Source organism: Elaeis guineensis, chromosome 3, assembly GCF_000442705.2.
Source record: "Elaeis guineensis isolate ETL-2024a chromosome 3, EG11, whole genome shotgun sequence".
Taxonomy (NCBI): domain Eukaryota; kingdom Viridiplantae; phylum Streptophyta; class Magnoliopsida; order Arecales; family Arecaceae; genus Elaeis; species Elaeis guineensis.
Genome location: NC_025995.2, coordinates 111,433,378 through 111,449,267, shown reverse-complemented (window position 1 = coordinate 111,449,267; position 15,890 = coordinate 111,433,378). Strand labels below are relative to the sequence as shown.

General features: G+C 36.8%; 1 protein-coding gene across 1 annotated transcript in view; it reads right to left on the bottom strand.

The window, feature by feature from the left end:
- Positions 1-15,890, bottom strand: part of LOC105040910 (structural maintenance of chromosomes flexible hinge domain-containing protein GMI1) — a 47,007-nt gene that overhangs the window by 16,401 nt on the left and 14,716 nt on the right. The window contains exons 12-28 of the mRNA XM_073254423.1: positions 13,090-13,140; positions 9,627-9,762; positions 9,469-9,530; positions 9,264-9,392; positions 8,324-8,414; positions 8,162-8,196; positions 4,373-4,448; positions 4,099-4,281; positions 3,784-3,939; positions 3,520-3,541; positions 3,313-3,427; positions 3,105-3,221; positions 2,691-3,014; positions 2,475-2,605; positions 676-853; positions 465-573; positions 202-299 (exon numbers count right to left, since the gene is read on the bottom strand). Of these exons, the coding sequence (XP_073110524.1) occupies positions 202-299; positions 465-573; positions 676-853; positions 2,475-2,605; positions 2,691-3,014; positions 3,105-3,221; positions 3,313-3,427; positions 3,520-3,541; positions 3,784-3,939; positions 4,099-4,281; positions 4,373-4,448; positions 8,162-8,196; positions 8,324-8,414; positions 9,264-9,392; positions 9,469-9,530; positions 9,627-9,762; positions 13,090-13,140 (2,013 nt within the window). The remainder of the gene's footprint in view (positions 1-201; positions 300-464; positions 574-675; positions 854-2,474; positions 2,606-2,690; positions 3,015-3,104; positions 3,222-3,312; positions 3,428-3,519; positions 3,542-3,783; positions 3,940-4,098; positions 4,282-4,372; positions 4,449-8,161; positions 8,197-8,323; positions 8,415-9,263; positions 9,393-9,468; positions 9,531-9,626; positions 9,763-13,089; positions 13,141-15,890) is intronic.

Below are 15,890 nucleotides of genomic sequence, written 5' to 3'. Positions count from 1 at the left end.
TTGCAGCATCATATCAGACAATGCCTAACAATCATATAAGAACTCATGAGCACGAAGTAGCATAAGCTAAGCTAACATCACAAAATTATGCATTGCCCATGTGTAAACAAGATAGTAGCTATGATCAAATTATAAACCAGCATCCATAAATTACAGAAAAATGAAAAATCTCACAACCTGTATTGTTAACTGTAAGATTACCTCCAACACAAGCTTGTCAATAACTTTGCCAGGAGCTAAATTCTTTTCCAATCCAGGAGTACTTTGCATCTCAACAGAGGATGGAGGACCCGGCATGACTGGTGCAATTATCATCCATAGATCCAAAAGGATATAAAAGAAAAAGAGTTTAAATACAGATCCTAACAAACTAATAAAAAAAAAAAAAAAAAAAAAAAACAAGAATGATGATCAAAACTATGCTTAAATACGTGGAGAGAATAAAATTGAGAAAAAGAACCAACCTTTGCAAGCAACTGTAGTAGACAGCACTCTATCTTGGGAAGATACCTCCAACATAGCTTCATTACTAGGTCTAATCATATCCAAATAATGGCTTTCAATCAGCATATCCTAGATTATTTGTTGCACAAAACAATAGCACTATCATATATGATGGCACTACAGCAAAGAACATGGCAGAATTTAATAAAACTATAGAAGCATATATCTTACTGTGATTTCCAGTAACAACTGATTAGGTGATAGCACCATCTTCATTTTGTCAACACGGACAAGTACAAGCTTATTTGCATATATTTTAACCACAACTTCAGGAAGACTGGAGAATGGAATTTGATTTGAGTATAGATCAAAGCATCCAACAGAAAGGTATGAAATATAAGAACCAACCCTGCAGATGAGTATTATTTAGAATTATTCAATCAAGTTAAAAGATATTTATACATAGCTATAAACGAAGTGAACTGATCGATGTTTGCAGTTACAATCAGAAAAGTATAAAAATATTGCAAGAAAAATAAGTCAGGAAAGCAAGACCTGGAAAGTATAGGAAAGCACAGGTGACAGAGACAGAAAATAAAGAAAAGAAATTATCCTAAAATGTCCCATGGGTAAATATTCACATGCAGTGAAGTTTCAAAGATAAAAAGGATTTTAGAATCAGCAAAAATAAAAATGAAGGGAGAATATTTTGTTCTAGGTTATCTCTACATTCTAGATTTCAAAAGTTACAAACCCACAGTTGCTTTTAGACTTCATTTAGAATTCCAGTAGAGAAGGAAAAAGAGTAGTATTACAGCTCATATTCCAGAGACCTACATGTCAAATGCTATACCAAATGAGACTCCATGGTTTAGATTCTCAATGGAAATCCCAGATAAATTATATCAGCAGAATGTTGTTGTACATTTTCTTTAAGAATGATATTCTTTCAAGCTATGGATTGTCCGTGGCTTATAAGTGCGAGAAGTACAATAACATTTAAAAGGCAAGGACAAGATCGATAGTGGTAGAACAAGCAAGAGGTACGCCCCTCTAAAGTGGCACAAAGTTTGCCCAAGTGCAGTGGCATAAGGAGGACACAAATTGAAGAGCTTTTTACCAATTCATTTTTTGCCATTATTCTCAGATAGAGGAGACAAGAATTTCTTGTAGATCTATTGGTTGGGCCCAATCTACATATGGAAAGCCGAAAACTGTATGGAGAATGATAATATCATTATTTTATCACAGTTATAGCAACTAAATAGTCTTTTGGTTGCATCAGCATTCATCCTCAAAATACTATGAACAAATCATGATGTCTATTGGCATCCAAAATTTGAGTTTTCAAGCAACCAGAGGTAAATGACTGAAAGAACAAAATTATTAATTTATTCCATAGGAGGAAAATGGAACAAACTATTCAAGCCAAATAACATAAATCTATGCAATGTTGTGAAAGGACATGGCCATGAGGTTCAAATCCTAAATCATGTCAAGGAAAATTGAGTGCATTGAAAACCAAAAAATTTTGGAAAATTGCTGTGCAGATCAACTGAAATTGTCTTTCATTGCTGAGTAACTGACTTTGTGCCCGTGGAACTTGCCTAAAACAAAAACTAGTATAACAGTACACATTACCAGTATGATCATAGTAAAGATGATATTGGTGGTTACTAGTACAGCAGACTTAAATGTGCCTCAACAAAGGTTTAAGTGGCACACAGTTAATTCAGATATTATTTATATGAGAACTCATACCACCAACAAGTAACTAAGATGGAAAGTTTTCAAAAATATGATTTATATACTAATTCTAAAATGCAAAATGAATTACAAAAGTAATGGGCCAGAAATGGGAATAACAACATGATTTTATAAAATAAATTACTCATAAACCTTGAAGCTTAAAAGCTTAAAATGCATTTCCACATTTCCACAAGGAGACAAGGTAATCCTATAGCTTAAAATGCATGATGCATTTATACACTAAACACATAGGATACTCTTGGAAACATGAAAAACTTTACCGAACGACGAGAGATGAATTATCAGTAAGAGGGCCATGGTCATCATGCATAACTCTCCACTTTTGTACCCTTAAATCAGGCTTAACAGTTACCCTTACTTCTAGTTGTTTGCAGCTTAAATCCTTACAAACCTGACAGCCAAACATGTAAATATTTAGAACCTAACCAACAAAAGTCAAAAACTCTACATCTCAAAAGCTCCTAGAAAGTACTTACAACCGAGAACAAAAATATATAGACACCAGCTTTGCAGAAGAGATCAGGATGTTTTTGTCGCAGAGAATATATATATAATCCATGAATCCCATTGCGTGAGGAAGGTTTCATGTATTCTGCATGAACAAATTCGACATTTTGACAACCTTGACTCTCATGCATATGTCTAATTTTCATAGACATCTCCAGTTCATCCTTCAAAACATATTTCTGATCTAAGCTATTAGGAGAACTGGAATGAATAAAACTTTCTGGTCTAATAACTGCTACGATTTCAGCAGGAGGAACACAACCAGCAGTTACTGGAGCTTCAACAGGTAGTTCCTGAGGTAAACAAGCAACAAGATTTTGAAACTTAATATGGTCAAAAATTTCGAAAGTCTGTCAAAACACCGGAAAGGATTGTTAACTAACCCCATCAATCTGAAGCAGGCAACATTCTTTACCAGTCAGTATGTCAATTGCAGAAGGAACCTTCCCCTTCTGCTTTGCCAGTTGGAAATTCCATGAAGTAACATCAATGGCTTGAAACTGGCAATCATGAAAAAAAATGACCATAACAATTCAAAGATGAATCAAATATGTATAAGAAAAATAAAAATGGGCATCGAAAAACACCAACCTTCCCAGTATCTATTACACTTATAGGAAAGGATAGAGAATTTTGTATGTCTAAACTTGCATTTCCATCAGCTAAAATAAGAGAGCATCCTTGTTCTTGTGGGAAACCCAAAGGCCTTCACAAATTGCCAATAAAAATTTTAAGGTAAAGCACTATCTTAAAAAAACCTGATTCCAAAACAACATTAAAACTAAGAGAGAAATGGACCTGCAAATCAGGCATGCTTCCCCTGTTGAATATGATAAAAAAAAAAAAAAAAAGATTGCATTAAAACCACAGAAGCAACAAACCATTGAACACATTAAGTGTATATAAGTCCTTGGTAAAGATAACAGACATAAAAGAGAATTCTATGAAGTGTTGAGCCTCCAAAAATCTAAGACTAACCATGTGGCAGTATCCTAATTGCAATACACCATCTCCAGAACCAACAAAAATATGAAACACATGCCTGCAACACAAAGCACTTACCACCCACATCTCCTTGAAATCCTTCAACCAAGATATACTCTAATGTTGCATAGAGATTGTTTTTTGGGCAGCCAACTGCTCCTTTAAGAATTTTAACCTTCTGGCCTGATTTCCATGATAACCCCTTCCTTCTAATAGCTCGATGCACTCTTACAACTATAAATTTGGGAAGAAGTTACATAATATGTCACCAAAATTTCATGAAAGAAAAGACCAAGATATTAGGGGAAAAAATATAAGTTATCTATCTATGCTAAAAGAAAGAAACCAAATATAAATGAATTTATAACAAATAAAAATAATGCAAGTCCATACCATCAGATGTTATGCCAAGCTTCTTTTTATTGCAAGGGTTAATAACAAGAACAGGTTCATCCTCACCACCATCTATTTCTTGATCATATCTATCATGCATCTGTATTATCCAATCTTGATACTCCTTCTCCAGTTGTGACAAATTCAATGGTTTTCCATCTTTTTGTATTTTAATAATTGCCTCTAGAAATTTCATACAAGAAAAGTAAAAATTAAGCTTAAGCTGCATGAAAAAATATAATAGATATAAAATAAACAACAAACATCAGAAAACCTGATTCTCTTGCAGAAGGCTTATAACCAAAATTCCTCAATGCCAGTGTTAAGGGGTCGTGATGAGCCAAGTCAGTCTGAAAAAGTCAAATAAAATAATAAAAATTGCTGATGAACAAGTTCCAAGAGATGCGGCATTGACAATTCCAAGAGGAAACACATGATGCAGAGCCCATCGCAACTGACACAGAATCTTTTAAGTGAATCCTAGGATTGGGAAGATAAATTATTGACATAATTTAAAGATCAGAGAGCAAGCAAGAGAATGTCAGAACATGTGCAAAAAAGGTCCAAGATCATCTTTCACAGAATATATGCTAGATGACTACCAGCAAGAAAACTCTCTGCGAGAGAGCATGCCAAGGCTTGATATTACATACTTGTGCCTCTAATGAAAAAAATGAGCTTAAGTTTCACAACGAAAATTATTAGAGGCCATATAAATATGCCTTCAAATTAAAAACATGTTACAGCAGTTAATAGAGCCCTTTTTCCCTTTTTTATTTGCTAGGAAGTTGGGAACATGTTGCCAAGTTTACAAGAAACTTGTGTAAAGGAAATATAGATAGATGCTCGTACCTCATGCGAACCTTGATCTCAAGCCTTTGTTACAGTGTAAGAAGGATGATTCTGCCTTCATATATGCTTATTTCTAAATTGGACCTTCATATTGTCAATACAAGGCCAACAAGGTTAACCAGGAAAAACTGTGAACCACCCTGATCAGAGCATGGTTGTTCGGCATGGTCAACTACATGGTTACACAAGAAAGGCCTTGACCATAACATATCAACAAATATTATGCATATGAAAGCAAATCCAACTGCCAGCCTTCCACATTTTAAGTAGCCGAAACCACCTAAAGTTTAACATATATCATGGATTTCAAATAGAAAGATGACTTCTAATCAACGTTCGCGGACTCGATACCGGAACCCGATACCATACAGGACCATACCGACAATAAAAAAATTAAAAAAAATCCCATCCAACAACCAAAAAAAAAAAAAGAAAACCAAGCCTAACCGTGACCGTACCATATCGTACCGGATCAAACTGTCCGATATCGGGCAGTTCGGGCCAACACCATACCGAACCGATCGGTTCGGTCCGGTTCAAACCATTTTCCAAAAAACCGGCTTGAACCGAACCGATTCCCCACTAGTACGGTACGATATGGGATGTACCAATCGATTTGGATCGGTACGGAATACCATGTTTCTAATAACTCTAGCGGACTTGAATAAAGAAGGACAAATGATTGAAAAATTTTGTATCCAAAAAATGCAAAATAATCATATAAGGTATTACCTAGAAGAAACATAATCAAGAAACTCAACTAAAGCTATCTTAGGTGTCATTTTCCTTTTTATCTTTCTTTTTTCTTTTGGAAAAAAAAAAGAATAGAACAGAAGTTGAGGTAGAAATTTTGTTTGGTACCAATGATTCTGTTTTTTCACTTCAAAAATCATAGAGAGATTTATGAAAGAAGTCAGTTTTTTTATAAAGGGCAGCCATAATTAGGGCTAGAAGTGGGCCGGACCGAGCAGGGTTATACCCCCGCCCGAGCCCGGCCCAAATTTTTTTTCGGACTTAGGTCCGAAATTTTCTAAAGAACTCAGGCCAAAGCTGACCCAAGCCCGGGCCCCAGCCCGACCGGAACCCAATCGGGCTGGCCTGAGCCCGAGCTTGAGACCAAGACCCGGCCCAAAACCCTATCTCCATCTATTTCTTTCTCCTTCCTCTCTCTCTCTCTCTCAAAACTTTGATACCACCTCCAGATCTCTGGGTCGGAGGGAGATATGGGGTTAGAAGCGACGATTGAGGCCCGAGGGAGCGGCGGTCGGGGGAGGAGCAACGATCGTGGCCTAAGGAAGCAGTGGTCGGAGGGAGATAGGGGCTTGGGAGCAGCGGTCGAAGGGAGACGGTGGCTTGGAAGTGACCGTCGAGGCCCGAGGGAGCTGCGGTCCAGGGAAGAGCGGTGGTCGCGTCCCGAGGGAGCGACGGTCGGAGGGAGATAGGGACTTGGGAGCAGCGGTCAGAGGGAGATAGGGGCTTGGAAGCGATCGTCGTGCCTCGAAAAAGCAAAGGTCACAGTCCAAGGGAGCGGCGGTCGGAGAGAGACGGAGGCTTAGGAGCAATAGTCAAAAGAAGACCAGATGAAAGAGGGAAGACCAGAAGAAAGATTTTTAATCGAGATGGAGTCACGAACGAACAACGGGATAGAAGAACTAAAGAAGTATTTTAATCAGACTGCTATTTGAGCAGAGCTCGGGCCGGACCAAAGGTCTGTCCAAGCCCGGCCCAAAAATAAAACGGGCCCTAAAATCAGGCCCGAGCCTGGCCTGAATGGTTTCAGGCCGAGCCCGAAGCCCGACCCAAAGCCGACCCAGCCCGATGGGCCTCGGGCTGGCCCGAGCCCACTTCCAGCCCTAGCTATAATCCCTAAGGTTTCCCCATCTCCATTACCCTTCACTGATAGATTGCCAAACCCCAACAATGCCTCTGCCATCCTCCACTAATGCCATCTCCATTGCCCTATTTAAGTGATTCGCAGCTCAATCACACCAAGAGGGCCTGCCCTGGGCTTTTCTCACCTACAATACTAACATTGGTGCCACCAGCAAGAGGACAGAAGGTTATGACCTTTGGACACAACACTAAGACAACTGATGGGTCCAGAACGACGCTGAGCTAGGGTACAGCACCAAGCTGATCGAGGTGGAGTGGGAGACCTCCATTGCCATTGTGATATAAGGATTGCTTCTCAAAAGAAGTTATAAACAAACTCGCAAAGTAGGGCAATGGACTTACAAAGGCTTGCCAGAGGTTGGAGGAAGGGCTAATTTTCTAGTAATTTTGTTCTTTTTTCTGCTTTCAAAGCTAAAAGATACTTTATTACACAAGACATGTTCTCTTTTTTTTTTTTGGAAAAACCGAAAGAATAGGTAAAGAAAATTTCTACCTTTAAAAATAAGAAAAAAAAAAGTCACAACAAACACAACCTAAGTTTCCAGTCTCTACGGCTTTAACTTGACTGATTCAATGGCAGGTTCACAAATACCAACACAATGCAGATGATGGCCACATGCAAACTCTAACTGTTGCAACTCACAACTCTAAGCGCATGCAGCTCTACCAACTATGCATTTTTAACAGTGAGAACCAAACAGATGCCTAATTATTCAATAATTCAAAAACCTGTAAAACAACACAAGAAACCACCTCCACTCATGCAACTTTCAGCTAGCCTTGAGCATAAGAGAAGACAAAAAGGACCTTAAAAATATGGCTAGAAGATAGAAGACAACTTTCATATAAAGGACAAATGGTAACAGCTACTAGTTTCAACAACAAATAACTTGTGATGATTGAAAACTGAAATATTTCATACCAGACACCAGTGCATCCAACAAATCAGCAAAATACAAAAAAAAATCATGTAAACTCTATGAAAAAGGAACTACATAATTTTCCAAATAATATCCATGAATATGATAAGGAAAGAGGATGATTTACTGTAAATTGCCAACAACAATAAACCTCACAAGGGAGCAGCAGCATTTCAAAGAGAATATTTGTGGATATGACAAAAACAAAGAAAAAATTAATGTAAATTGCTAACTTCAATAGAGCTTATTATGTTTAAAGAAATAATACAACAATTTGATAACTATAGGACGGATCCAATAAAAACTGAAATTTTAAACTAGCAATAAAACAAAATAAAAAGACACAAATCATAAAGATTCATAAAGGAAACAGTTTATCAGTAACAAGTAGTTGATACCTTAGATGGTGTTGGAGAAAAGCCAGCATCAGTCTCTGCAACCATGAGAAAAAAAAATATTCAATCTCATTAGGTGAACATTGATATCAAAAAGCATGCATTAAGATGCTACCACAAGAAGGCATCAATCTGATGACTTATCAGTCGGTAAAATCACATTACCAACAAAGCATTTGACCCTCTTGCAGCATCTCTTCAACAGTTGTCCTTTATCCCCCTTTCTTTGTTTTGCTTCCATGAAAGGTAGTGGTTGCTGCAGAATAGGAAAATGCAGTTCTTAAAAAATAGGGCACACAAGGAAACTGATTATGATAGGTCCACAAATAATTTACAATTTACAATAAAACTGTCATTCATTTAAGCAATGAACATTTATGAGCCAACATAAGTCATCCCCAACCAACCACCTAAGCATTGAGAAAAGAAAATTAAAGAAACTAGGTCACAAGCATGCCTGGTGCCCCCACTAATTGTAAAGGCATGACCACAATTCTTCAAGGATCGGACTTAGAAACACTACACTACATTCTGCTTCAACCTCTTTCATCTTCCAACCGAAGGACTCGTAGGGGTAATAATATAGTGGCCCCCAGTTTACTAGATTAGCTACTACTCAGTAATTCCACCTTGATAAAAGACAAGAATAATGCTATTGTTGCTAAGTAGAAAAGATAATTAGAAATCAATCTACTGTCTATAAATTAGATCAAAGTTCACGAATTCAGATATAATATAACTGTGTAATATGACCAGCTGAAAGGTTTTTGGCTTTTAGCTTGAGTAGAAATTATCAAGACAAACTCCCAAAAATTTGGCCAAAACAACAAAGAACAAACACAGAAAATCATCAAGATTGCAACTAAGCTCCAGAAAAAATATCCTGATGTTTAAAACAATGAAAACAAAATGCTTATTAACTCAGAAAAGTGTAATATATAGGAATGTGACTGAATTTCATACAAAAATTATGCTTCAAAGCAATGCTAAAAGTTAGGCAGATTCCAAGAATATTGATTCAGTATCTGCTTCATAGGAGATTCCATATTAATAAAACTTTTGGTGTGAAAAATTAATAACAAAAAAAAAAAAAAGAGCATCTCACCCATCTAGCATCAGGAAGTAGACGACCAAGTCTACGTATAGATACACGACAGAAGTTTTCAAAGTTTTCTTTTATCCCATATCCATCTTCCTCGAGCTTTTCGATAATTCTTTCAATGCTTTCTTTTCCCTGTGGAAGCACCACAAATTATGTTTAATCATTAAAAAAAAAAGTTGTCCCAACAGTTATTAAATGCTTGACATACCTCAACAATTGGAAAGTAAACACATCTCAATCGTGCATTGGCTTGTCGACAAACAACCGAACCTACAAAAAATCAGAACATAAAAAGGTCAGAGCTGACAGCTAAACAGATCATCAAGTTACAGTGGTAACTGCAGTATAACAAGACAATGAACGTACCAGGGCTCTTGGATGCTATGTTTTCTTGATTTAGCACAAAATGCAATTGTAAAACAAAATCAGGACCATGGCATGAATGCAGATTAGTGACTGCAACCTCCCCTCCTTGAACTTCAGCTAAATCAGTGCCATTCACCTAAACAAAGGAAAATATTATTTCCTACCAAGTGCTTTAGAAAGTAATGAATGGGAATGGACACCAGTGTTCAATACTAACAGAAAGGAAAGGAGATATGCAGATAAACAAGGAAAAATGAATTTAATTCAGCTATATTTATTAAATATTCAATACTGTAAACAAGAAAATACTAAAGATAATTTTTATTAAGATTTTTCATCATTTATATTATCTGAATAGTTCTTCAGCACCACTAAGAGCTACTATCTTAATAAGGATACGGTAGTAAATTAGAAATGAATCCATAGATTTTAAAAAGTGGTCATAAGTATATTTGAGGATATATTAAACTGTTTGTTGAATATTTTTTAAACGTAATCAATAGGAATGGCATAAAAAATGTGGACAAAATTATTAGCGATGCAGGTAACAAGTTATTGTCAAAATGCTTTGAAGAATTTAAAGATTATTTTTAAGAGTACTACTAACAATACTGCCATGAAATCAAATGATTCATTAAATTCCAAAAATGTCTTGGAGATATATGCATGACATTCCAAAAATTACTTTGTCTTATTCCATATGCATTTTATGAAGTTCTTGTAACACCTACACCCTAGACCAAACTCTAAACCAAGGACAACAAAACCATTCTATACCACCCGGTTTGGGGCATGCGGAACCTTACCAACGGCACAATAGAGCGGTTTCGGCATTCTAAACAAGACACCAACAAGGAGGGGAGATAGAAGAAAGAGAGGAAGAGAGAGGGGGAGATAGGGAGAGGGAAAGGCCGAAGAGGCTATCGAAGGGGAATGGAGGCCCAAAATGAGTTGAGCAGGGGAGAGGAAGGGGATAGAGAGAGAGAGAGAAAGGAGAAGAAGAGGATGGCGATGGCCGCTGGAGAGCCGCAAAGGCCCTTGGATGCCGAATCACTGAGTCAGAAAAAAGAAAAAAAAAAACGATCAACATAGGGGGTGAATCGCCCTCATTTCTATTCGAAGGGGGAGGTCATCCGAGGCCCTTCATGAACCTCCAACAACCACCACCGGCCTCATGTCTCCTTCCATCCCCCCCCCACTTTCTCTCTCTTTGCCTCTCTTCAATTCTCCATCTCCCTTGCTTTGATCATCTAGGTGCCTCCATGGCCCTCTAGCAGCCACCACTAGCCTCCACACCCTCTCTCTCTTCCTCTCTTTGGTTTTCGACCTCCTACTCTTTCTGCTGTGTTAGTCCAAGCCTGATGTGGAATGATACAAGGGCATACAGAACTTTAACTCCAGCCATCCAATCCAGACCCCGATTCTGACACAGCAAACCTGGCTCTAAATACTACAAAATCATGCTCCGATACCAATTATGGAATGTCAGACATTTTGTCTAACAATTCAACACTACACTAGTCCAAAATACATATACAACCAAAGAGTTTGATAACTAAAAGTGCATCAACATTGTTCCTAAATTGCCAGCACAAGTCTAGCACGGACTATTCAAACTACAAACACGAGAACTGGTGTCACTTGCCATGTATTCCAAACATTTGAGATATTGAGAAGCCAATATTTGTTTCCCATTCTGCACCAATTTATTCAATGAAACATTATATATGTCACTAATGCATGCTCCTTAAAAGGAAAGAAAAATGTGAATGACTATTTACATTGGTACAAGACATTTTCAAGCAATGAAATTTAACAAACTAACCAGTCTTCTTGGCTATTAATCTCAAAAGCAAGGGGGGACAAAACATATGTATCCCCATCAAACCAACACTATTGACTGTCATGTTATAAGTGTGTGTGTGTGTGTGTGTGTGTGTGTGTGTCTGTGTATGGATGTGTATATATATATATACATATGAATGTATGTATGTATGTATGTACATATATATATGTATGTATCTATATATGTATGTGTATGTGTATATATATATGTATGTGTGTGTGTGTGTGTGTGTGTGTGTGTGTGTGTGTGTACGTATGTATACACACATTTGCAGCACCGTAGGTGAAGAGAATTTGAGCATCGAAGTTTCTTCTTTGCCCTTGCCCCTGGTTTTGGAAAGCTTGGTTACCTTGAGGCAGGGTGTATGAGCAAATATATCATATCGATTGCTCAACCATACTTTGGCTATCCTACGTAGAGCTGAATTTGGTTTTTTCGGTGTTCTCGTCGAAACACACAGGCATCTCAGCTTCCTTTCAATCCCAAACGAAATAGCGAAGTCTTGCCTCTCAAAAAACAACCAAATCTATATATGCATATACATACATACATACATACATATATGTGTGTGTGTGTGTGTGTGTGTGTGTGTGTGTGTGTGTATGTACATACACACACACACACACACATATATGTATGTGTGTGTGTGTACATATGTACATGTACATACATACATACATATATGTGTGTGTACATATGTATGTACATGTACATACATACATACATATATATGTGTGTGTGTGTGTACATATGTATGTACATGTACACACACACACACACACACACACACACACACATACATACATATGCATGTACATGTGTATATGTGTATATATAATTACATATGTATGTACATGTGTGTGTGTGCGCGCGCGCGCGCGCGTGTGTGTGTGTGAAGAAACCAATGCCAAACAAGTCGCGGATGAGGCCAATCACAAAACACTTGAATAGTAACATTTCAAAACTATATGTATTTCTGTTAAAGGATATAACAAGGTAATTCCTCCTGTAGAGTGTAGACTATCAAAAAAGACCTCAAACTTAAGGAGCCATCTCCTATCCATACCGTAATCTCTCCCATGCCTATCCATTGCCTTATATCTCCTATGACTTGGTAGAGAAACCTCTATAATTGAATTTGACAAAATTTTCTAAACTTAGCTCTACAAGCCTCTCCTACTGAGTTCCACGTCATTTCTCCATTCAGCTAGTTTGACAAGAGAAAGCATGGTAGCTGACAAGCACGAGCAAACTATAAGCACATCCCTAGAGTGTAGTGTCCAGCTTATTACATGCAATTCTAACAAGTGCATTTATCAAGCTTTATGTCCAAATATGAATAGATTATTCACTCTAATAATTGCTTTTTAAACTTCAACATGTTGATCTTTAGAACCTTTCCATTAGGATTAGTCTAAAAATTTCAGAAGGCATTCCCTAAAAGTTTTAAGCATCCATACAAGTGCCACATTAATAAATGGTAACAATTTGAAATGAATGACTATGGGACCACCCAACAGAAAAAACGAGATTAAAAAGCACCTACATTATGTATAAAAAAACAGACACTGGTAATAATTATAAAAAACATCTGATACTAATTATAGACCACCAAACCTGGAATTCGATAGGCATGGTCGTTTTTCTTGAGGTGTGCTCTTCATCACACTGCACCAAAATAAATATATGCAGTTTACATGATGGGCAATCATATTATATAATATAGTTCATTAACTACAAAACTGAAAAATAAAAGTCGTCATTCCAATTAATCAAATAAAAAATCAGAAAATACAATTTCTCACATCATAAAAAACAAGTCATTAAATAAGCAATTTACTCACATGGTATATAAGAGATCATGTAATTCAAGAATGAGATTGGGAAGCAATATATGTTTCAGGCCGAATCTGGTTGAAACTAAAACATCCACATAGTTAGCCTGTTCCTCCTTCAGTCACGTAAGATTTATATCATTTTATATTAACAGGAGCTCAATATATTTCTTGGTTAAATGAACCCTAGTAAGTACCACTTGCCAGAAAAATTAAAAGTTTAAAACCATGTGTAGTTTGCCATAGAAAGAAGGTTGGCTCCATGCTTGGCTATGTAGCCCCATGCTTCCAGATATAAAGATGAATACAGTATTTCTTAAAACACTCGGGGAAAATCTTTTAGCATAGCTTTCAGAAGGACCGAAAAGGTAGAATGACTGTTGTTAGTAGTAAAAGTGCATATTTGTCCATTTTTCTAATTAAAAAGTCAAAGCTTGATAAAAGTCACTATCAATCACAATTTTGTTGACACATTCGACACAACTAAATTTGAGTATCAAAGTAGCAAATAAAGAGATAATTAAGTAGCATTAATTTTGGGAAAAAACATTCTCACCTATAGATTAAGAAGATGAAGAACACAGTTTAAAGAAGAATGAAAAATGTCAGGAAAAAGCAAATCTCAAGAGATCATATGGGGTGAAAGTCTAGAAGTTGGTACGCCAACTCCAAAAAGCTTCGAACTAAGACCACTGCACTGGGCAAATTTTCCAAATTTATGAACACAGAGGTGCAATCAGAAATTATAGGTTCAAATATCAAGCTTCATTTGGTTTGGGCTTCCACCACAAGCCCAAAGCTGAAATTCACCCTAGCCACACTCAAGTGACTCTTGCTCTTAGAAAAAAAGGGGCGAGAGAGAGAGAGAGAGAAAGAGAGAGACCCTAGACTTCTGCTTATTGAGTACAACAGAATGAGTAAAGGTATCGCAAACCATATAATGTCTACCTTGCTGGAAGCAAAAGGTAAGGGAAAATAAATCTACTTTAGAAAAATTAATTAAATAAAATAGGAAGAATAACAAAATGAGTAGGAAGCTGGTTCCAAAGAAGGTAGGCAGCCATCAAACAGGTATCGCCATGGTAAAGAGTTGAGTACCTCTATATCATTCATACTTATCCATGTTAGTAATAACACATCTTCTTTGTCATATGCCAATGCATGTGATCAGCACGGAATGCATCATGTTGCACATGCTCATAATTAGCACAGCTATTAAGGTGGACCATGCCAGTACTCCTATGCATAGCATAGAAAACCAGAGAACACCGAAATGATGTGAGCAGAAGAAAATAACTTTTATTCTCTTTTTTTCTTTCATTTTCTGACCCAACAAAGAGATAGAAAAGGATTATAGACACATAATCATCATCCCTATTATCATAGACATTCTGTTACAGAGCAAGAAAACAGGCTTTTCAAATCTTGTCCAGATATTAGAGGTAGTACCAGTGAATAGAGAGAATGAAGAGTATACATATTGCAGTTTGATCAAATTCAATGATATGTGTAATAAAAGCTCTCTCCCATTTGATGATAGTAATCACACATCTTCTTTGTCATATGCCAATGCATGTGATCAGCACGGAATGCATCATGTTGCACATGCTCATAATTAGCACAGCTATTAAGGTGGACCTTGCCAGTACTCCTATGCATAGCATAGAAAACCAGAGAACACCGAAATGATGTGAGCAGAAGAAAATAACTTTTATTCTCTTTTTTTCTTTCATTTTCTGACCCAACAAAGAGGGAGAAAAGGATTATAGACACATAATCATCATCCCTATTATCATAGACATTCTGTTACAGAGCAAGAAAACAGGCTTTTCAAATCTTGTCCAGATATTAGAGGTAGTACCAGTGAATAGAGAGAATGAAGAGTATACATATTGCAGTTTGATCAAATTCAATGATATGTGTAACAAAAGCTCTCTCCCATTTGATGATCATACTCAGACCCTCTCAAGTATGATATGACAAGTATCCACACAACACCCTCCTGTCAGAGAGCTTCTACTCCTTCATGTAGACATTAAAACAGATCATAACGGCAAATTATAGTGGTTAATGGCATCCAAACTAAGCGTATTTCAGAAGTTGATCAAAAATACATAAAAACTTGCAAGCACATACAATGCATGCTAAACAGACTAAATACAGAAAAGATACAATACAATAACACATCCATACAAAATAACAGCAATACCATATATACCAACATAAATGCCTTATAAATATATAGGCATGCCTCACCAAAATAATTAAATTTTCCAGAAATGTTCTCGTTCATATTATTTCTAGAAATTAGGTTGCATTATGTTCAAAAGCACTAGTAGATGGTAGAAGTTCAAAAGAAAATTCCAAGTCAAAACTATAATGAAGTCGGAGTCCATACAAGATTGACAGCAGACCATCACCAACTGACAGATTTTAGAATTTAGACACTAACACTTCTTGCACGACCCTTCATGCGATGACCATTCAACTGGTCTAACAATTGTGACTTTTAACTTTGAAGTACATAAAAAACATGACCATACATAACAGTGAGAAGAAAGAAACATTTGAAGGAAAATGAAC